The sequence below is a fragment of the Thunnus thynnus genome, chromosome 12 (genome assembly GCF_963924715.1).
Source record: "Thunnus thynnus chromosome 12, fThuThy2.1, whole genome shotgun sequence".
Lineage (NCBI taxonomy): Eukaryota > Metazoa > Chordata > Actinopteri > Scombriformes > Scombridae > Thunnus > Thunnus thynnus.
The window spans coordinates 18,560,067-18,583,534 of record NC_089528.1 but is presented as its reverse complement, the minus strand read 5'-3'; the positions used below and the strand labels follow the sequence as shown (position 1 = coordinate 18,583,534).

The following is a 23,468-nucleotide window of genomic DNA, read 5'->3' as shown; positions in this document are numbered from 1 at the left end:
TAATCTCAGCAGTGTGGAGAGGCGAGTCAATTTAAACATATCAAATACTACAAATGAACAGTTCTATTAATATATTGAGATGTGAAAATAATTTAAAAATAAGAACAATTTTATAGACTTTTTGGTGGCATGTCAAACATTTCTAAGCTAGGTGCAGCTTTGCTTTTGACCCTTGACCTCAGTATTTGCAAAAACCCAACTACATCCCTGGTTTCCTCATATCACATCCTGATTTTGAAGCTAGTAACAGGCCTCACTCAGAGTGGAGACGCTGATCGTCTTTGACTCATTAGTCAAGCCTGTTACAGCTGAGAGACATGATTAATGATCCTGGATGAGTATGTATACGAGAGACTTGAATGAACCCAAGTTAAACTGTCTGCCTCTTTGTGTACTCTGTACTCTGATAGTTTGTGGTCATGTGAGTCAGGCTCAATACCTCAGCATTACGCAATAAAACCACAGACTGAGGAAGTAAATAAAGTCTTCACCTTAGAGGAGACAACCTGCAGAAGAACAACAGCTCAGGCTGCAAAAAGCGTCACATATTTAGCCAGAAAACCGCATTTACAACGACAGAGAGTGAAATCAACACTTTCCACTATGAATGCTGATGACTTGCTAAGCTTGCCAACCAGACCCTATTATGCTCTAAAATGAATTTTAACTGGAGGAACTGAGTCTTAACTGACTCTTTATCTTCTATATAAAATGCTAATAAAATATCTCTGCTAATAATGAGGGGAAAATGATGGTGAATGTTCAGTTTAGCTCACCTGTGTCACTAAAATACCCCCATGGGCCCTGGTTTGTAAGTTTATTATTGTCTCACATAAAATTAGGTAGCAATATATAACTCTGTCAAAGTGGAAGCAGAAGTAAAGTTTCCTGAACCTTTGCCTATATGTGTTATTGGGGAAACTGTAACTACTGAACAACAAAAAGCCTGTTTAGTGATAGCTGACCGGCCCAGACCTGCATGAATCTGCTGATCACAACTGCTCCCTTATTAAACCTGTTGATCATCCATTCCCACACTTCCAGAACAAGCTGGAAACCAGCTGCAGGCTAAATTTAGGCCTTTACTTTCGGGAACTGTGTTAGGTTACAAGATGGGTTAAGAGCTTTCCAGAATCTTTCCAAATTTTTTAATTTCTTGTGAAAAGACTGAAGAGACAGCTATGTTACTCCTAAACTATTTCTTTCCAGATAATTCTTAATTATTAAATTAACATGCACAAAGACAAGTCAAATAAATGATTGTTTTCTTCTGTTGTCTAGTTTCCAATGCTCTCAGTGAATGAATATTCTTTCTCTTTTCTGTGGTAGACCTCTTTATTAAGAACATTTGCTGGTTTCAGCTTCTCAAATGTTCAAGGATTTGTTGTTTTTCCTCTGTTTTATAACATCATAAATTGAATATATTTGAGGTTTAGCTCTGGGGACTCATGCTAACCTTTGTTAGTACTTTCTGACATTTTATGGACTAAATGATTGATTAGTTAGCCTAACTGAAAAATAAATCTTGGCCGCAGCCTTAACTCTAAAGAATGCTGCAAAAAAAGTACATGTATACAAAAAAGACACAGCAATATTCCTTTGATATTGAGTTACTGTAGAAAAAAAGTAGAAGCAATAGCTGTGATCTGAAGTGATATACATCATTTTAGTAAACTATTTAACACATTAACTCAAAAACATATAACAAAAAGTGCATGCACAATAAAAGCTGCAGTTACAAGAGCTTATTGCACATTTGATATAGATAGATAGATAGATAGATAGATAGATAGATAGATAGATAGATAGATAGATAGATAGACAGATAGATAGATATGAGCAGTGGGAGCAACAGTGCTTCCCTCTGTCGACAACGTTTTAAAACCACGTGACCTGTGTTTACATCCACTCCTCAGCTGTTCTTTCTTCCACTCCGACTCCACGGCTCGTCGTTTCCACTTTCTACCTTTTCAACCAGCCAGCCAGCCAGTTAGTTAGTTAGATAGTTAGTTAACACAGTTAACTAGTCAGTGCGTGTCCTCTGAGAGAGACTGTTAACGTCTGAAAGTCAGTGTCTTCACTAACCGTCGCATTGCTCGGTGCACAAGGAGTGAGTTAATGCGACACGACACTGTGAGTATTTATTTCTTTTTAGCTAACTACCAATTTATGTCCGTAAGTTAGCAGGTGTGTGTTCACAGTGTGAGTAAAACATTTGTTTACTGTGCCACAACAGGCCAGCTGCACTGTGTATAAGTGTGTGTATGTGTGTGTGTGTGTGTGTTTTCTAGCAGCTTACCTAACCTGCTTTGTCTCTGTTTTGATGATGGCGCACTCGGGCCCTTAAAAGCTAACGTTAGCCAGGTTGACTGCAACCCAGATGGCGTTGTTCGACACTAGACGGTAATGTAAACACTTGGCGTTCAATGTAAACACAATCACATCACTTGTCACTGCGACTGACATTTGTGCAATTCACACATTTTATTTTTTTTTCGTGCACCTCGTCTTTGCTTTTGATGCGTAAAGACAAGCGAGCGTGTGGAGACTTTCTGTCACAACCGTTAGCCACATCACACGGAAGAGCCTCCGTGATATCAGTTATTTTTGGTTTGTTTTTGTTTTGTTTTTTTTTTATTTGTGGGATTTGTCAGCAGCAGTTATTAAAAAGCTGAACGGCTTGACATTTCAGCCTCTTCATAACAAACCGGTTTTGCCAGTTGCTACTAAAGATTGAGGTTAATCGCACTGCAGAGAGCTGGCCAGCAACTGCGTTTTGGTCGTCAAGTGGGAACAAAAGCTGGATGAATACACAAATACACATACACACACTGTTCATCGTTGTCAGCTTGTGTAATGAATGCTTGAATGGTCTTGTCGTGTTTCTCACAGATGTGGACGGGTTGGATTAATAAACAGCCACGATTAATAACGCTTGACAACATTTCATGAAAACGCTGTTGTTGTTTTGCTCCATCGCCGCACGCAGTGCGAACAAAGTGTCGAGCCAGCTGATTGGCTCACAAGGCTGGCAACTGCAGCACGTGACCAGGTGGAGAGCTGATTGGCTTCATCAGGTGTCAGTTTTGGGGGGAACATCTGTGGACACCACTGCATATACAGAGAAAAATAAACACCTGTAAGATGTAAACACAAGCTGATCAGAGTGGTGCACAATGGTGAAGGCGAGTTTAAAAAAGATCAGAAAAGATATCACAGGTAAAGAACCACAGAAGGGCCGTAACACAACAACGTTATCAATTAATCTATTGAGTATTTTCCAGTTGAGTCAGTCAGTTAAGTTAGAGTCTAAAAAAACATCTCAAAATAGTAGAAATGTACTGCCACAGTTTCCCAGAGCTCAATGTGATGCCTACAAATTTCAAACAGTCCAAAACCTAAACCCTTCATTGACAATCTCACCTCAAGTTCCATTTACTAGCTGTTTGGGAGCTTTCAATCATAGAGAGTGATTTCTAGAGTTGCAACGATTAGTCGCATAGTCGATCAATAGAAAATTAATCACCAACTATTTTGCTAGTCAAATAATCGTTTTGAGTCATTTTTTTAAGATAAAGTGTCCAATTTTTCTCATTCCAGCTTCTCAAATGTGAATATTTTCTGATTTATTTAGTCTTCCATGATAGTAAACTAAATATCTTTGGGTTCTGGACTGTTGGTCAGGTCAAAACAAGACATTTTAAGTTGCACCTTAGGCTTTGGGAAACAGTGATTGACATTTTACACCATTTTCTGACATTTCATAGACCAAACAACTAATTGGTTAATCGAGAAAATAATTAATTGTATATTGGTTGCAGGTCTAGAGTTGTTAAAATGTCCCTATTCTTCTAAGAGTTTTAAGGACTTCTTGTCCATACTTGAGTTTCAAAGCTAATTTTTCTACCAGATCACAAGGCATGCTCCAGAACAGCTACTAAATGGACCTTGAGGTTTGTTTTTAGTCAACTGATGTTTCTGAGGTCATGAATGAACTCAGCAAAGATGTTTTATTTATTTAAAAAGTCAGAGATGTAAGAAGGGGTCAGCCCATTTAGCAGAATACAAACAAACAGTAAAATTGACTGTAGCTGCACTACAGTAATGTGTTCTCAGCAGATGTGTCCGGACTGAAAGCGAAGCATGCAAAGTCAGTGGAAAGACACAAATAGGGCACAGGTTTGATTAGGTGGTACAAATTTAGAGGAAGACACATCTTGTCAAGTATTTTCAAGTGTTTCTGCTCACCCCAAAACTGCATGACTCCTCTTCATTAATGCACAAAGACAACAGGAGCAAAAATCAGAGAGGAAGTCTAGCTGAATTAGAAAGTTTGAAATGAGTTTTAGCCTTTTCAGACGCACAATGTTGGTTTCTGTGGTTAGCTTGCTACAATACACACCTCAACCGTCATGTCTACGGGCTATTTATGACTAAGAGTACAAAAACAGTCCAGAAGTGAAATTTGCACAAATAAAACAAATGAAAATACACTTCCCATGCTGTCTGAACACACTATAAGATCTTTACCACTACTGGAGCAAAAAAAAAAATATATATGTTTTAAGTTTGGCCTCAGGGTGGAGCCAAAGTTAAGGCTGTGTTTTACCTAAATCAGAATCAAAATGGTTTATCCTCTGGTGAGTCATGTCCATCTTCCTTATTTTTTTGCCTCAAGGGTGACGCGAGAGGAAAGGTCGTTATGGTGAACCTTTTATGAGATTCTGGGAGTCACGTGTTGAGGTGGCAATTACAGAGTCAAGTCACAATATGACGTTGTTAAAATCCACTTTAATGATTGAATAACAAAGATGATTCTTCAATGCGTGACACTGTATGAGAGGCAAAGAAAACACACCACACACTTTTACACCAGAAATGGCAAAATACATTGTTCATATTTATTGCATTAAAAAGGTGGTCAACAAAATTAAAAGGCGTCTCCTTATCGGGAGCACGACTTTGCTCAGCAAATACAAAGACTATCTGCTCTTTAGAATGTGTAATGACAGGTTATGTGTGAAAAGTTTGACACTAGAGGAGGGTCAGTACCACATTAAAATGCAAAGGATGAATCCTCCAGGAAGCGTGAATGTCTTCAAAAAGTTAAATAGATTTTTTTTGTTTTTTTTTTCCAGCTTTTGAGGTATATTAAGTAAAATTGGAAATTTCAGTGCAACTCTGGTGTCAGAAGAAAGGTCAGTGGGTGACACAAAATCGTTATGATTAATCTTCTGTGTGTCATGAATATTCAGAGCAGATTTAATTGGAATTGCGTCTTTTAGTTTTTTTAAGGTGTCTTGTTATGAAATAAAGTGATGGACATGTGGAAAATATGACCCGCTGGCAGCAGTAATTCAGATAATCATCAAATTCATCAGGACCAACGGACAAACTGACCAACCAACGCTTCTCTCCCTAGAGCCAGAATTTAGTACAAATGTCTCGAAGGTAATATTTTAATAGGAATCTTGTCTTGAAATCTTCACTGAGTGTGGAGAAGAGGACTGTGCAGATCCTTTCTAGTTGTCTCTTTGCGTAGAGGAATACTCAGGTGTACTCCAGTAACATATTCAGTTCATGTAGCTTAGTAAGAAAACACATGAGCATCTCTATGGAATTTGCATTTGTAAAAATGCACACACATGCACGCATGTTGTATTAATAATACATTTGACATCACAGAGAAAACAGTCTTTAATTTATATCCCACACAGCCACATCTCATGAATTACACCTTCTGAAGTCCTTAATCTATCCTCCCCTTCAGTGTGAATTTTACATGCTCACATGGTTGTTTTGTTGCAGTGAACCTTCACACACCCGCTTCAAGAAATGTAAATCCATGGGCAGGATTTGTTGGTATGAAAAAATATGGAAATCATTCATCAAAAATATATTCTTCATGGCTGTTGTAGCTTGAAACACAAGTCAGTGATTACAAATGCTGCAATTACAAATTCACAAATTATGTTAGGCAAAGTGAGATTGTGTGAAAGTGGTCAGGCATTATACTACAAAAGCATCTTCATAATTTTATAATATGCTGATAAAATGATGGTAACCATCAGGATTATTAGTTTACATCACACTGTTTGATGATGCAGTCTGTATGTGCGTCCTGCTGTACCAGACAGGCCTTTGGTGTTTAGTTACAGCAGTGGACTTGATCTGGTTTTACTGAAGGATCCGTTACATGTTTTGTTACCCAGAATGGCTCAGCGTGGTGTCCCTCTCCGGGTCATAGAAGCCAGTCATGACCTGAGCTGGCATCGACCCTATTTCCATATACGCCAGGGTCAACAGAGGACATCCCCCGTGTGTGTGTGTGTTTACCAGCACACTCCAGTTTACATAGAGCCATTTTTTTTCTTAGCTTCAAATGTTATTACCTCGTTGCTCTTTTTTGATTTGTCTTAAAGGAACGGGTGAGTAATGACCCCCCTGTGGATTATCATTGGTATGACTGTACTGCAGTGCCCAATAGCAATTTGCTTGTTGAATATGTCGTCTGACCCATTTTCCTGGATTTTCTTGGAACTGCAGGCAACTCACATGCATTACAGAGAGGGCAGAGGGAAAAATTTTTTTAAAAAAATACACTGCTGTACGATCAGTGATGGTGAGTGAATCAATGATTCTCTTTGCCTGTGAGAAAGAGCCAATGGAAAATTACCTTACTAGGCCTCCTGCTACAAAGTCACCTCTGAATTTAATCTTTATTAGCTGAGTCAGATGTGGAGATGCTGAGAAGGCAGAGAGGGAATTCAAGACTTGTCTCCTGTGGCCGTATCTCTAGATATACCCTTTCACTCTGTAGCGAGGTGGGATATTTTTTGTTATCAAAGCGCCTGTGAAATGTTTAAAAGCTGACTAGTATTAGGTTTTCCACTCTTTTTTATTGCTCTGATGTTGTACTTTAGCTCAGAACTCACAAAGTAAATAACTTCCAGAGCACCAGAGATCAGTGGATAATTGACTCCTTCCACAAACATACAGCTCTGAACTTTTTTGGCCTGTGACCCCTTAAAATGAAGCAACTTGTGACCCCACATCACAGGTTCTGGTTTTAGTGTGAACATGCGTTGTGAGCAGCTCAGCTAAAGAGTGATTTATACCTTCTCAGGCTGTTGTCATTATAAGGATTTTTACAGGCCAGAAGTAGTAAAAGTATGCAGTACTTTACAAAAAACAGAGAAGAATCAGTGAAAAGAAAGAAAAAAATAAATGTTATGTTTAGTCCATCAGATAAACCTGATATAGCTCATCAAACATATAGTCAATACATTATTGTACATTATATTATCAGGGGCATGCATGTTAGCTTGGGTTGGATGATATGACTATAAATACTGTGAGATGATATTAAATTTTCTACCATCAGAAATCTTGGCATACCATTTATATTGTGGCAGCTAATTCTTTGGGTTTATTAGGCCGTTGTTTTGTGGGCAATGTTGTAAATCAATGAGATGGATCGGTTTATGGTAATATTAGGTTTTTTATGATTTTTTCCATCAATGTGATGATGTACCTGTTTTTATGTCAGGTATTAAACTTCACTGGACGAACAGAAAAACATTCCAATCATTCCTGTCTGGATATTTTATCCATCAAACATTTTCTTAATAGATTGTCCACAAACATTATCATATCACAATATTTATCAATATTGCAATATAAGATAAATCCTCTCATGCTAGCTACCTGTGACATAACCCCATACCTACCATGACACTTGGACACTTGGACATATAAATCAGCCTTACATGACTTACACCATGTTTTGGTTGTGATGGTACCTTAAACAATCAGTCAATTCCATCTGACCCTGAAAAATATTACATATACAGTAATTACACTGTCTCTTGTCTGTTGACAATGTGTGACCATGTTGCAGCACATAATTCAGCCTCTTTGACTTGACAAATAGACCTTTTCCATGGCAGATATTTGTACATATTGTTTGTGTTTTTCCTGCTGTGATTGTAAAAAAATGGCCTTTATGCATTGACTAAACAATAAGGAAAGTGTGTGTATATGCTAGGCGGCTCATCTCTGTAAACCAGGGTGAGGTGACATGTAAAATGGTAATATTAAGACTGCCTACATGAAACCACAAATAATATTTTCAAATCCTTTTATTGGATTGTTTTTAAACATGACAGTTTGATGAATATAGTGTCTGTAATAAATATTCATTGATCCCATTACAAATGAAGTTTTCATCCTGATGGGAATTAATTTGGATAAACTCTGGTGTAACATGAGACTTAATTCATTCTTCAGTCTGTTTCTCTAACAGTTGTTAATTTTTCATCAAAAGACAATCCCAGTGTGAGAAGATTAATAAATCTTTACTTTTATCAGCATCTTACATCTGCGCTGTACTTGTAGATTTAACCAGATGCCGTATTCCCTAGCAGGCATATTGCCATAACGTGTTTATATAATTTTTCCAGGTCACTTGCTGCCTGGACATGACTGTTGTCTGAACTGACGCTAGAGGAGTCACAGCGGCAGGATCCTTCAGCCAGCCGTTCATCTCCATGCCACACTGAGGAGGAATCACTCATCCTGAGTACGAGTTCTGCCCTTGTGTTTGTCTTCTCTTTTCGCCATGGGGGGAGCCGTGAGCGCTGGGGAGGACAATGATGACCTCATTGATAATCTGAAGGAAGCCCAGTATATCCGCACAGAAAAAGTTGAACAGGCTTTTCGAGCCATAGACCGTGGTGACTATTACCTGGATGGCTACCGGGACAGTGCCTACAAAGACTTGGCGTGGAAGCACGGGAACATACACCTGTCGGCTCCGTGTATATACTCAGAGGTGATGGAGGCCCTCAAACTGCAGCCAGGATTTTCTTTCCTCAATCTGGGCAGTGGAACCGGCTACCTGAGCACAATGGTCGGCCTTATCATAGGTAAGTATGATGGCCCTTTTTCCAAATATGTGTTTTTGTCATGTATGAGAAATGCTCAGATGTTCTGTGAGATCTAGGTAAACAAATTAACGACGTAAGCACCATGTATGCCTACGGTGCAAATCAACACCCATGATATGTAATAAGCGGTTCTGGGGACACTATTTAATGATTGCTCTTGATGTGTTGTTTCTTTTCAAGGGCCATTTGGTGTGAACCATGGAGTTGAGCTGCATAAGGATGTGGTTGAATATGCCAGAGAGAAACTGGATGAATTCATAAAGAATAGTGACAGCTTTGACAAGTGAGTACATGCAGGAAATGGAAAATAAGACTACAGAGTCTACAGTCATGTTATCAGATCTTTAAGGCTATACTAATGGCCCTTTCATGTCATGTTGGAGTCTGTGACTTGTAAATAATATAGCATTTATGTCAAGATCCAAGTTGTAATTGGGAAACTCATATTTTTCTTAAATTTCAATATATCTGACTTGGAAGTGCCTGAACATCAACCAATGTCATTAGTTTTGCAGGTATTTGATCATAAACCAAAGTATTCTTTGGCCTGATGGCTGTAGATGAAAAGTTAAAGAATCACCAAAGTTATTACATTGAATCCTGAAGGGAGCAAGCATGTCTGCACAAAATTTAATGGCAATCCATCCAATAGTTATTGAGATATCTCAGTCTGGACCAAAGTGGTGGATCCACCCACCCACTGACTTAACCATTCATAGAGCCAGCATAGCTCAGAGAGTGGATGTGTTCAAACCTGAGCACTAGTAACAGTTTTACCTGCCAGTTTGGCTCCTGTGCACCTCAAGACTTTGGCTTGCAAATTAAATGCATTTGAATCTCTCTAATTCTACTCATTTCATTTACATAATTCTATCACAGCTTACAAATATGATAATGAGCCTGAATGGAAGAAAAAAGTGTTTTCCACGGTTGTTAAATTTTATCCACTGTACTTTTTTTTTTCCACAGGTTTGAGTTCTGTGAACCCGTCTTTGTGGTGGGGAATTGCCTTGAAATCTCAACAGACAGTCACCAGTACGATCGCATTTATTGCGGTGCAGGAGTGCAGAAAGACCATGAAAATTACATGAAAGTACTGCTCAAAATTGGAGGCATTCTGGTGATGCCTATAGAGGATCAGGTAGGTGCTAAAAGCCATTGGAATAATACAGAATCAACACATCACTGTTGCTATTCAAAGTGCTAACATGAGGAAAAACCAAAGTTAAATAGCTTTGACCTACAAGATTGGTTGTGCAACTTTCACATGTATTATTGAGCCACAACTGCCCCTGGATTTGAGCAGCTGTGTGAGGAGCACACACAGCCCTGTTTAAATATATATGTTTTATTTAAAATGCTGGATGTGTGTGTGTGGACAGACTGGGGGGTTTGTAAGAGGGCACTCTGAATATTTTGGGAAGCTGGTGGAGAAAAGGGTTGGCAAGAACCTTTTCTTAAAAGAAAACTAAAGATCCTGACAGATTCATAGACAATAATTTGGGGTAATTTAAGGCGTTTCAGTCAAGCAAAGCTTTTGTTAGATTAGATGTTGTAACTCTGAAGTGAGTTCAGTGAGTACAATATACTTAAAAGAAATCAATAATAACGTGTTATACAGTATTATTAAAGAAGGTAGAAGACAGGAAGGAAAAACAGCCTACACACTTATGAATCATGGTAGCTTTATATCTAAACAGCATGAAAGCACCACCACCCATTTTCACACAGGTCCACACTAATATGAATAAATTTCAAGACATATTTTTTCTCTTTGTTTGGGCCTTTCATCAACACACAAAACAAGCTTTTTAAAATTGCTCCTCAGGGTGGACACAGATGAAATCTCACATTGTAATAAGGGTAAGGGGAAAGAGAAAGTGCTGACATACTGTATGATCAAGACTCTTCAAAGACATGGTTGGGCACTGATGTGTAGAAACAACATTAAGAAGCCGGCTTTTGCACCCGCAACTCTTTCCATCTTTTTGTATTTTTGTAAAAAACAAGATATATATGTTGTCAGATGAGCTCAGAAGCATAAAAATTAAAGGATGTCCATACAGCAGCCCAGGAATTAGTGTTAGTGTTAGTTAACATTTATGGCTCTTAATCAAATTACTGTTTTAAACGTGCAATTTCAACAGAAAGCTGTACAGTCAATGTAAACATCTATTGTGACTATATAGGAAGGGGAAAAAAAGTCATCACAGTGACCTTGCACCGTGACAACCAGCATCATCGTGTTAAATGAAGTACACATTAGTGATGGCTATGAATGGATGAACCTGGCATCTGGCCTCAAGGTGTCTGTGTGCTGGTATTAATGGACCTGTTGTGTGCCAGCTGAATTCCCCTCACACCATTACACCTCCCCCATCAAGATATACACTTACTTTATTACCATGCATGATGAGTGCATAGCCTCATGTGGTTTAACAGTGTTTTGATAACTGTCATACTGTGGACAGCTAATTAGTTGCTAGTCTAGCCTGAGCCGACCAGATATCTGTCATCTACTGAGCGCCACCTCTTGCATAGCAAACTTCTCACACCAGCAAGTATTTTAAGATGTGTCTGGTAGGGGTAGGTATATATAGAGTACCAGTCAGAGGACATGCTTTCTCATTCAAGTGAAAGGGAAGGTGGGTCCAAAGTTTTGACTGACACTGTATATATATATATACTGTACTAGAAGTGCAATGATTAATAGAAAATGTTGATTGACAAAATTAATTGGCAACTGCTAGGATAATAGATTAATTTTTCAAGCAAAAATTAAAAAATTGGAGGGCTCCAGCTTCTAAAATGTGGGAATTTTTCACAATTTTAAAAGATGTTTTATAGACCAAATGATTTATCGATTAATCAAAATATTAATTTGCAGGTTAATTGATAATGTATATCATGGCTACCAACTGTCCCTTAAATATGTCTGGTAGTATTTGGCCATTGTGGGCAATGTTGCAAATCAATGAACTGAATTGATTGATGGCAACGTTGGGTTTTATGATTTTTGCATCAGTGTAATAAATCACTCTGGTATTTAATTTGCTAGATTTGCCGAAAACATACATTCCTGACTTTATTTTATCCGTTGACAATTTCTCAATTGATTTTCAAGAATATTGTGTAGTATCACAATTAAAGCTGCAATGATTTCTTGAGTAATTGATAAGTCAATTGACAGAAATATAATCGTTATCGCAATATAAATATACATATAGAGGATTTAATCAATATGTCCCATCCTTGTCTTTTGTAAGGCTTTTTTTGAGATTGCTGCCTTTAAAAAGCCCGACAGCTTTACTGTCTTGGTGATACTCATCTCAGAGTTTGTTAGATTGTGCTTAAAGCCCTTTGTGTTCACATACTGAGCAAGTAATAAAACATAAAGTCCACATAAGAAATGGAATTAATCTTTCATGCAGCTATTGATGAAACATATATGCACAAGGAAAGAGGAGCGTGTTTCTTCTCCAGGGGCAGAGTTTATGATCTACTGATGCTTATACATCTGCCAGCCATACTGTAATAAACACCCGGGATTTAGAGTAAAATCATTAGATGTGTGAATGTAATTTAGTAAGCAGCTACTGTATTTATACAGAGATAATTGCTAGAATGAATCTCTGGTATCTATACAGTATCAACCACAGTAAATAATCCCCACATGAATCCTCTCTATACAGGTGGCAAATAAACGTTGAGTATTGGATTCAGGTTTTTGTCTCTTTATGCAGCTGACCCAGATAACCAGGACTGGCCAATGCACATGGGAGAGTAAAAACATCTTGGCTGTGTCCTTTGCCCCCTTGGTCCAGCAGAGCAGAGCTGATGGAGAGAAGCCTGACGCTGTCCAACTGCGTGAGTTTCTCCTGTCTCTGTTCTCAACACAAAAACAAAACAAAATCAGTCTTTGTGTTTTACTATTCCTAACTGGTCTTGAAGTGTAAAGCAGCAGGCAGTATTTCAAGTTAGACAGTATATTTAAAATGAAGTGATGAGACCATTCCTAAAGCAATATTTGCTTTGAGCTCGGCCTGCAGCTGGTTCATAGTGCCAGTTTTTTTTTTTTCCTTTCCTTGAAATACTGAGACAGAGTTTCCCTCTAATGGCCTTTCTTGTTTGTGGTGACCTAGTTGAAGGATTGTTGCAGTTTTATGGATTATTCTTATGTTTGTGGCGCATTGCCCTGAAGGACTGTGTCATCTCTCTTTGTCCTCAGCCCCAGTGACTGTTCGGAGCCTACAGGATCTGTCTCGGATCTACATACGCCGCACTCTCAGAAACCTGGCCAATGAGGACAGTCAGGGGAAGGGGATGGTGCAAAGAGTTCCCCAGAAGCGCAAACGCAGGCGCTGCCGACGGCGGCGCATCAACACCTATGTTTTTGTAGGCAACCAGCTGATTCCCCAAATGGTAGAGAGCGAGGAGGAGGAGCACCCAGAGGAAGAACACAAGGAAGTGGAGGAGGAAGAGGAAAGAGACATTGGCGAAATTGAAATCCTCAAGCAAGTGAACATGTTGAGAGACCAAATAATGGCTTTACCGCTGCCTGAGTCACTTAAAGCATATTTGCTGTATTACAGAGAGAAATGACTGATTCACTCAGTATCCACTCTTAATGAGTGCAGCGCCTGCTGAAATGCTTTTCTTCACTCTTTTCAGTACAAATGTAGCATTATTTCCATTAAATCTTGATGGCAAAACTGTACCGGAAAAAAGGCGATCATAGATAATATTGGATAATAATGTTATGATTGTCATGAGTTGTTAGTTTATGTTGATGTTTTCTTTTGATTTGTATATTAAAAAAAATGTAAAAAATATACTAAATGGACATAGTTTCAGAAACCCGTTTTGAGATTCAGATTTTATCACAAATGTCAGGATGTCTGCAGAAGTTTGCAGAAGAAAAATTGTATAAAAACAAAGTTCTTACTATATTTGTTAAAATATGATCATGCTGAGATGAAAAGTTTTATTGCACCTTTTTTAGAAGCTTTAACTTAATATCAGCGTCTGGTGATGATGTCGAAAGGAGCAAAAAGACGCTGAAAAGCAAATAAGGCCACATCCTCCCATTTTGAGTTAAAGAGTAAGACGTTCTTACGTAATCATGAATGGGGACACTTATGTCATTACTCCTCTTGATATTTTGTTTTTAGGTCAATGTGTTTTGTACCTCCCTATTATAAGAGATCACTCAGAGACGAGATTGGATCATAATATTTTCTACAGGGCACCTTTTCATGTAACTTTTTCTACAGGGTGCTTACATTCTTGTGTTTTCTCACTTTGCATATGAGTAGCTGACATCCTACTTGATATGAGAAGGTGTTGACGGCGTCCCTTGAAAGACCATTTATCAGACAGAACCCCCTCTCCTCTCCACGTTTCTTTTCTCTGTTGCTGATGAAAATATATGAGTTTAATGAATCATATCAGAGTTTTAAAATGATGAAACTGGTAAAGGGTGTTTTTTTTTTTTTTCTTTAGAGGAAACTGGTGAAGGAGAGGTGTTGGTTAATAGTGAGAACATGCATGAATATACTGTATATGTCTTGGGTATCTCTGACTTTGCTTCACATCTTCTAATTGGTCACTGGAGGTGATGTCCCAAGTGATCAAGTCTGGAAATGTAGTTGTGGAAAAAAAAAAGAAAAAAAAAAAAGGATTTCAAGAATATTAATCAGTTAGATGGCCTTGAGACAAATCTCAAATCCTGTATAGTACTGCATTTTTTTTTTTATTGACAGCAATGCAAAATCAGAATCGCTGAGGATTTTGAAGCCTTTTGTATCCTGGACTGTAGAAGTGTCCAACAAAGCACCTTATTCTGCAGCCCTCAAGTAAAAAAAAAATAAAATAAAAAAAGGTGCCATTTTTTTGGCTTAATTTGTATCGTGGATTCAGCTCGTAATGTAAATCCTATTAAAGTACAATTTGCTTGCAGAACTTCCCTGATAGTGATGGCTTTTAAGTGCCAACGTACCCCATCACATTAGGATTTCTGCGAGTTTACTGGCACAGTAAATTTACCCAAACGATGGTATATTTCTACAAAACATTCCACAGTGAAAAAAAAAATATGAAAAAAAAAAATAACAGCACATCACTGATAGATGTCACAGTTTTTGTTCATGCTTTATTGTCACGGACTTGGGGAATTTTCTTCATCTTACTTTGAATGCATAATTTAGTATTTCCAAAAGCTGAGTTGAATGTTGTTGATATGAATTCTATTCAATATAAAAGTGATATATATGTGTTGTTATCATATGATTCTGCATACAGTTTAATTTGCATTTGGTTTGTTGTAGCACCCTCTTGCTGTACTGTAACTTCACACTGGGAACGTTGTACATCCAAACTCCACTGCTGTCTGTTAAATAGATAAGATATATTAGTGCTATAGATCTTCATTTTGTTCTGGTGTAATGAAAAATATTTTGTTTGAGAATGGGGCTGATTATTCTATTAGTAGTTTTTGTGTGTGAAGAGGTATCATTTATTTTCTGTAAGGTTTTTTTTTTTGTTTTTTTTTTTTACATTCATCAGAAAGCTTTGCAAGTAAGCAATAATGGAATCATTTCTCACCTTATAATTACCAAAAACAACATAGTCCCATTTGATTTGCGTAGTATCCATTAAAAATTCACATGACCAATTACAGGCATGCAGCAGTTTATATACCATTATCTGAAACTGTAATTGCTAATTAGAGAGCACATTAAGTATTGAAAGCAGGGGACCTACAACCTCGACTCTCAGGTCACGCCTTGCACCAAAGTTAATGGGACTGCTGTGATTTCATTTAATGTGGATGAGACTCGACTTCAAAAATGGCACCTGGTGAAAACCAAGTCATAACCAATTCTGTGCTCTTATATTAAGTTAATTCGTCAAGAGTCGAAACAATTCTGTTACTGTTTGTCAGGCCTGGGTTGACTTCTCATAGTGTGTGCAGTTCATTTTGGAAATGTGTTGTTTCTCTGTAAATGTTTGGCACAAAAATAAAGGTCACAATCACATTATGCCTCTTCTAATCATTGTAACTGCTCTTTTTATGTCTTATTTGTTGGATGGATTTCTTGCCCAAGTACATCTGACATGGTCAGGGAGTCAAATGAGTCATAATGGCTCACAAATATGAAGTAGAAACAGTTGTAAAAATGCCAGTCTGGCATTCTAGTGACATAAAGCTTGTGATAATCTTTCTTTGTTTTTCTTACTTTTACTTGGCAGTGTAGTGACAGAGAGGAATTATGTGATGAAGAACCCAGGCTGGATTCAAACACGAGATGTCACAGTTACACAGAACGCTTATCACCCAACTGTACCGCTTTTCCAACAAATTTTTAAAGCTTGTCTCAATCCGTGAGAAGGCTTTGTAGATTTAGTGACATTCTGTGTGATTATGAACTAATTAACTACAATTATATCTTTCCCGCAGTGTAAACAACAGCTCTTATATGCACAAAAAAGAAAAGTGTATGTGTCACAAGTTTATATGCATGTATTTAATGTTTGGCAAAACCAGTTTTTAGACCTTTAATTTATTTAAAAGTATTTCATTTGCTCAAATATGAAACTATAAAGCTACTGCTACAGGCTTCACTCAACTTAAAGTGATACTTTGGCAATTTCTGTCCATAAAGTTGGGGGACTATATATAAAAAAAACACTCAGAATAGGTGCAGCAGAGGCTGAGTTACAGTAGACTGACTTTTAGTTGCTAGTATGGGTCAAGCTCCAAAAAGACTCAGTAGCATCTTTTATGAGAGCCTGATAAATGCTCCATGTCTTTCACACTTCAGATACCCAGGTCATATCACAGGTTTTAGGTTCAATTGAAGCCCAAATTGAGATAAACCTGAGGACATTTTTATAAAGTTCCCTCAAGAACCACAGAGGACTTTAAACAGTTTTCATAGAGTTGTGCTGCTTTTCACAAGTGAACTAAACCTCATGTGCTATCCCTATAAAGGCTGTGCTGATCTATCAATGGGAAGATTTACTAGATTTAGTGACAGGCTGTGTGAATGTGATGAACAAATAAACTTGAATTACATGTCTTGTAGTTAGTTGGTGCAGTTTAGACTTGCTTTGCACAAGCAAACAGGATCTTATCTGCACAAAATAAAACCAAGAGTGCATGTGTTATAAACCTATGTATATTATCCCCTTAACATTTCCCTTTTGTTTCCTTTTGTTTAGCTTTAAGGTTGTCAAAATTATTCCACAATCTCTCAAAGTACCATCCTGTATTTCAAGCATCTGTGTTTATTATGGCTGCAACATCCCATGAAATGGTGATAATGGTGGGATTCTTGCTGTCTTGTGTGTCATTTCATACACTATTTATACACTATTTATACATTATTCAGCCTGAATAATGTTTGGTATCTGGAATGTATAGTAAAATGATGTGGATTTGATAATGAGTGACCCACCAGTAGACAGCTGCTTGTTAAGAGGATGTATACTTGAGATATATCAGATATTATCTGACATAACCCCCCCCCCCCTTCCACCTGCAGGAAACAGAGAGGTAACACTGTTACAAGATGTATGTTTTGATGGTAAATATTCAGTTTTTGGACCTTTCATTCATTAAAAAAATAAATGTATTTCTTCAGTGATTGAAAGATATGAAACTATAGATATCCTGACCTTTAGTCTCCAGTATGGGTTGAACTCCAGAAACACTAGATCTTTCAGTAATGCAACTCAGTAGCATCTTTCATCAGATGCGGTTTTGCTGCTTAAAATTTTAACTCAGGCTAACACAACTCTGATAACATCTTCAGGGTGATTTTTTTCAGACTTTGGAAAGCTCCCTCCAGAGCCACAGAAGATATTATACAACTATCTGCACTTAAATTGGAAGTATACTCAGTATACCACAATTAACTTTAAGTAGATTTGACTGTGCTCATTTGAGACACAATAAAATTCTAATGTCCCTAATGTCTCTTAAAGTGTTGCTGGATTGTCCCTGCCAATGTTTTTACCAATCTATGCAGAGTTGCCAGGTTTGTGTGTTTTCTGCTATTATAATAAAGAGTGAAAGAGCAGTATATGGGGGATACTGCACCTGATGATCTGTACATATCGTTGACTAGCAGCAGCAGCAGCAGCAGCTGTGGAGTCAGTGAAGTGGAGCATCTGAAGCGGTTCGTATTTATATTTGAGATGATTTAAAGATAGGTTTGAGCAACACTGTGACTCTGTCATGAAACTCTTGAGTTGTGTCGCCCAAATCCACAAACTGAAAGGACAGAATCTCAGATGAGGTTTGAAAACCTTAAAGCAGCGAGTTACAGAGCAGCACATTACCTACAGCTTTCTATACATTTATTTTACTGTAACAGTTATTGTGACAGTCTGTGATATGTTATTTTTAAATATTAATTTTGGCTTCAGATTTCAAAATCTGAGAAAAAAAATTATGATAGCAGTCCGGTTTCAGGCAAGTCAGCAAATACATATTCAGTAAACATTTTTCACTCAGTTTCTTTATGTGTATCTGTGTGTTCACATGTATGAAAGAGAAAAGAGGGAGCAAGTAGGGAGAACAGGGTTGGTTGTTACATTCATGAGATGTTGCTCTCTAGAGGGCGCTGTTAGAAAATATTGGTACTGAAATGTTCAGAATTGGGGTTAGAGGTCACCTACAAGGTCATTTCAGGATTAAGACACTTGACATCGAGGTGAGAGGAGTTTTAGTGTTTTTCATGTCAGACTGTACACTACAACATGTGGTAGTTAGCTTTGCTGGTAGTAAAAAATCCCATTTGAGGATGTTTGCCACATGCTCTTCAGGCTTGATTGTCACATTCATGAACATCCAACATGAAATTAAACATTTTAAATTCATTTTTAAGATTGCATCCATTTTTTTTTTTTTTTTTCTCCATTAAAATAACGACCCCATAGTGTTTGACTACCAACCTCACAGTGGGGATGGTTGTTACAAGTATCTTTTGAACAGAATAAGCTTAAGGAGAGTACGGTCACTTCATTCCTACCTGACGCTTAAGGCTTCCGTTGCTCATTGAAAGGCAATCTATTAAGGATACAGTTTTTGAGGGATTCAAATGAAAGTAAAAAGTGTGACTAACAACCCTGTTCTCCCTACACATGCACAATTATTTTGGCCGTCCAACAAAAAAAGTCCAAACCAAAATTCAAACCAAACCTAGGCCCTTGATAATAATGCATTCCCATCATGCACTATGTGTATACTTGAATTATATTACCTAATATTATATCTGAAATAGTAATTTGAGTAAACTAAAATTATATTTTGAGTAAATACAGGAAAATGACTTAATAGTGTCTCAAAATAGTACAGTCAAATGCACCGAAAGTTACTTACATTTTATTAATATACTATGTATTAGTCAGACTGTCAAAAGTATTACAATATAAGTAGAGAAATAATAGCACTTTTTTGAGTACAGTCAAAAAACATTTTGAACTCATAGCACACCTGAAAATGTGATTGGAGGACTCCTCATGACGAGTAAACTCTAAGTAAAAAAAAAAATAGACCACAAGTGAGCCATGTTATAAAAGGTCTCATTTATTAATTTATTACACAGCATATTTGTTAATAAAACATCTGCAAAAAATAAAATAAACCTCACTCTCTAGATCCTGTGTTATAAGGGTATGCGACCGACTTAAAGCACAAAAGCCTCACTCAGACTTTCTTTGCATAGACTGCACCACCATTAGTCTCCCTCAGACACTCGTGTCAGCTTAACAAGCCCACACAGTACCGAGCACTTTATTGACCCCATTTAATTTGCTTCCCTCTAGAGTTTACTTACCAACGGGCCTCTTCTGTTTGGACTCTACTTTGTAAATGGAAGGTAAGAGCATGATTAATTGTGCTAATTGACCTGAACTTGAACTCTTTTTGAATATGATCGTTTAGTTGTCACTCTGCAGCGATTTATAAACTGTTTAGCGCAGAGTGACGTTTAAAGGGGCATCTCAAACCTTTAGAGGCCATGATGCTACATACAGTATATTTCTGTTTTCCTTTGCGGTGTGTTTTTCTCATTGTCAATGAAAACCTTTTAATTATATTTACAAGTCAAAAAAGATCAAATATTCCAAAAAATACACCATAGCTGATTTTATTCTTCTAAATTGGTCCATAGAGTAATAAACAATGAAGAGAGCACGAGGCTATGAGCTATCTACCTACTTGTCTCTGGCGCACATCAAATTAACAAATGCCCTAATCCCTACAAGTAATCCCTCAAGTAATCGCCATAATTCATAATTCTTCAGAGTTCATTTGAATGTCAGTGTTTATTTACATAATCAAGTTTTGGTGGAAAAAAAAAAATGCTATAAAACATCATAGAAGGCGTCTACTTTTCTAATCATGTTTATAGAGTGGTATTGTCAGATTATGTTCGAGTGGATGGTGAACCTGATTATCAAAGTGTCACTCTTCAGTCCATATAATAAACTCTATGCTTTCATACAGCATCGTGAGCCTTTCCTATCCAGTAATCCAGGAAATGGGTATATTCTGAGCTCACAGGTGGGTTTACGTCATATACAGAGAAAAAAGAAATGAGTTGACTCGGTGTATTTGTACACACTGATCTAAAACATTCATTTCATCCACCAACGCTGCCAGCAAACTTTTGTCTAATCGAATTTAGTTAAATTTTGGACTGCAAGATCAGATTGATGCTGCTATTTAGCTTTTAGTTGGACTCTTATTACACTTTAGTGGAAATTCTACTTCTTATTGACGTATGTGTGCAGGTAAGAGTAAAATAGAGAGCGTCTTACAATCTTGTACATATCCAGTGTCATTAAATATCCTCACAGAAGTTCAAGTGATGCCGGCTGATGTGGAGAAAAAAAAAAGGCTAAGATGTGTTTTGATTAAACTCCAAATCACCTCAATAAAAGGAGAAATAAAAGAAGACTACCTTGGGAAAACAACTGCATTTTTTTCTTTGTGATGTGTCAATAATAAGGATGTCTGAGGATCAAGAGAAGGACAAATTCATTTAAAAATATTTTTTGAATTGCACACTTTGTGTGTCCATTGAGTCTTTCTGTGAAGTTATTCAAAGTAGAGCTTCGTGTTTAGGTCCAGATGCTTTCTTCAGAGATGTCGAGTGTTTCGCTCCTGAGGAGTTCCATCACTATGCACAGCTGTCCTCCATAATGTCACGTGTCAACATTTTTTTTTTCAGTTCTCCTGTCCTCCATTTTAGGCCACAGTCATGACTAAGTTAGAAGGGCTCTGGAGAGAGCAGCACCTGTCAAGTGGCATATTTCAGTTTAGGTGTCTGTGAATTACACGAGATGCTGGAAAGTGAAGGAATCCCCGTGGTAGTTGCGTTGCCTTGGCTCTCCACAAACATCGGGTCCAGGCAAGCAACTTTGGCAGCAAAAAAAGCGTGAATACAATGAAGCACAGCAAAGAGGTTTGAGAACTCCAGCTCCTAAAGGAGAAAAAAAAAAATCAATACGCAAGTCATACGAGGGTAATTCATTTTCTTTAACCTTGTTGCTTTGAAATTCTTGTTGAATAACATCTCTTTTGACATGCAGTATTAAAGATCTTTCAAAGTTAATTACCTTTGCTTCAATAGATTTGGAGTCTTGATTTTGGAATAAAAACTTGATCTTGCTTTTCCCGTCATCAGATGATCCTTTTAGTTGGGAGAACTTGTATCTCCACAGCACTGCCTGAAACGTAGAAATCAAGACATCACTCTCACTTTAAAGTTTAAACAACAGAAATATAACTATATATTTTTATATGATGAAATATGATTTGTGAATTCCTACTTGTGTCACAACTTCATGAATAATTCATATTAAAATCAACGTGGATCCAGTGAGAAATAGGGCACGTCAGTTGCGAGATATAAATTTGTTATTTTTGCCATTGGGAAATTTATGAAGCCGGAGCAATTTCACCTGAAATAGCAGAGCTTCAGTGATTCAATTAGTGTTGAACTGAATAAACAAAAGAAGCTGCGCAGTGAACTGCAAAGATAATCAGTTTCCAGACAGCTGGCCATGTAATTCATATGAATATGTATCTGGCACTGTAAGTAGATACTGCCACTGTAATAATTACTGTAATACAAATCTGATTAAAAATGTGATGAGAAATACTGTTGAATAAATCATATACATACACATCTTTTTTTTTTAACTTCTTTGTCATCTTCTTAAAAATCAGGGCAGAGGTGATGATATCACCATCTCCTTCATGTCAATCACAAGCACTTAATGTTAGATCTGTATCATGTCCTTCATGGAAAAAAAACTGTGTCCATTGTGGTTCCTCATAAAGAAACAATCTCATGCAACGTTCAGTTTTATTTCTGTCAAACTTATCCTACTGCAAATATGGCTCACAGCATGAGATGATTCGTATATTCTGCCAATCTGGTGCATTTATGTGTCATCATATATAGTACAGTAGATCAGAAAGTTATATCCAGTAGTGGTGGGTGGGTGTACATCTAAAGCATCAATGTTACAGTGTTTTGGAAGTCGATACAAGCGTCAGTTGCATCAGTACCAGGTTAAATTGGATCCGTCTGACATCAGATCACGTTCTGGGGTTCATGAACACTTTTCTCATTGCATTCACTGTTTGTTTTCTTTGCTGCTGTTACATGTAGCGTTGTCTACTTGTTAGCTCAGAATTCCCGCGATAAACATGTTGATTTTTAAGAAAAAAAAGTCTAATGTTTGGTCAGTCAGTGGTAATGAAAATGTGTTTAGAAGTAGCTTATTAATGATTCATTCACCTCAGATCATGAAACATGGTCATGACTCCTGCATGATGTTACATTAGCTGCTTTTAATAATGAAAATGATTGCTATTGGTATCAATATTGATGATTCTGGCCTGTGTATAATTTGGCATCAGATCAGAACCATTTTGTGGTATCAGCGACCCCTAATAGCAAGACTGCTATCATTTATAATGCAGATTTATAATGCGGATATATTTATAATGCAGATAACTTTTAAATTCACATTAACTTTTTCACATTTGTGTGCTGTTTGTTTCTCACTTTAGTTCATTAATTCAGCAGCTGACTCTCAAGTCTCAGGTGTCAGAGCTTCCTACCTGCACAATCTACTGAATAGCTCTCCTGCTAAATGTAAAACCATCTTTCGATATGTATAAAAATATTGTGCTTTACATGGTGTATGTTTTAATTTACTTAATTAACAAATACTAAGTGCTTTATGCATCCACCCATTATCTTATATCCAGTTATCCTGCACAAGGTTGCAGAACTGAACTGGGGTTAATGCGGTATAACAACACAATTTCATAAACTGTCTACAGCAAATATAAACAAAATATGCACAAATCTAAAAACAATGCATCCACTTATAGTTAAAAGTTATGTGTTGCAGTTATTGTAAATTCCTGTTAAAATACATTAAACTGAGATGTGGTTGGACGACTTAATTAACACCTTACATTCAGAAAAG

At 37.3% G+C, this 23,468-nt stretch overlaps 2 protein-coding genes across 2 annotated transcripts in view; one reads left to right on the top strand and one right to left on the bottom strand.

Annotated features, from left to right (window-relative positions):
• Window positions 1–1,882: 1,882 nt before the first annotated feature.
• On the top strand, window positions 1,883–15,985 carry pcmtd1 (protein-L-isoaspartate (D-aspartate) O-methyltransferase domain containing 1). Its single transcript, XM_067606068.1, has 6 exons — window positions 1,883–2,133; window positions 8,463–8,927; window positions 9,129–9,231; window positions 9,918–10,089; window positions 12,692–12,815; window positions 13,177–15,985. Exons 2-6 carry the CDS (start codon window positions 8,621–8,623, stop codon window positions 13,548–13,550), a joined length of 1,080 nt encoding a protein of 359 aa, XP_067462169.1. The 5' UTR covers window positions 1,883–2,133; window positions 8,463–8,620; the 3' UTR covers window positions 13,551–15,985.
• Window positions 15,986–19,522: 3,537 nt separating this feature from the next.
• Window positions 19,523–23,468, bottom strand: part of sntg1 (syntrophin, gamma 1) — a 32,226-nt gene continuing 28,280 nt past the window's right edge. The window contains exons 18-19 of the mRNA XM_067606067.1: window positions 21,579–21,689; window positions 19,523–21,442 (exon numbers count right to left, since the gene is read on the bottom strand). Of these exons, the coding sequence (XP_067462168.1) occupies window positions 21,260–21,442; window positions 21,579–21,689 (294 nt within the window). The 3' untranslated portion in view covers window positions 19,523–21,259. The remainder of the gene's footprint in view (window positions 21,443–21,578; window positions 21,690–23,468) is intronic.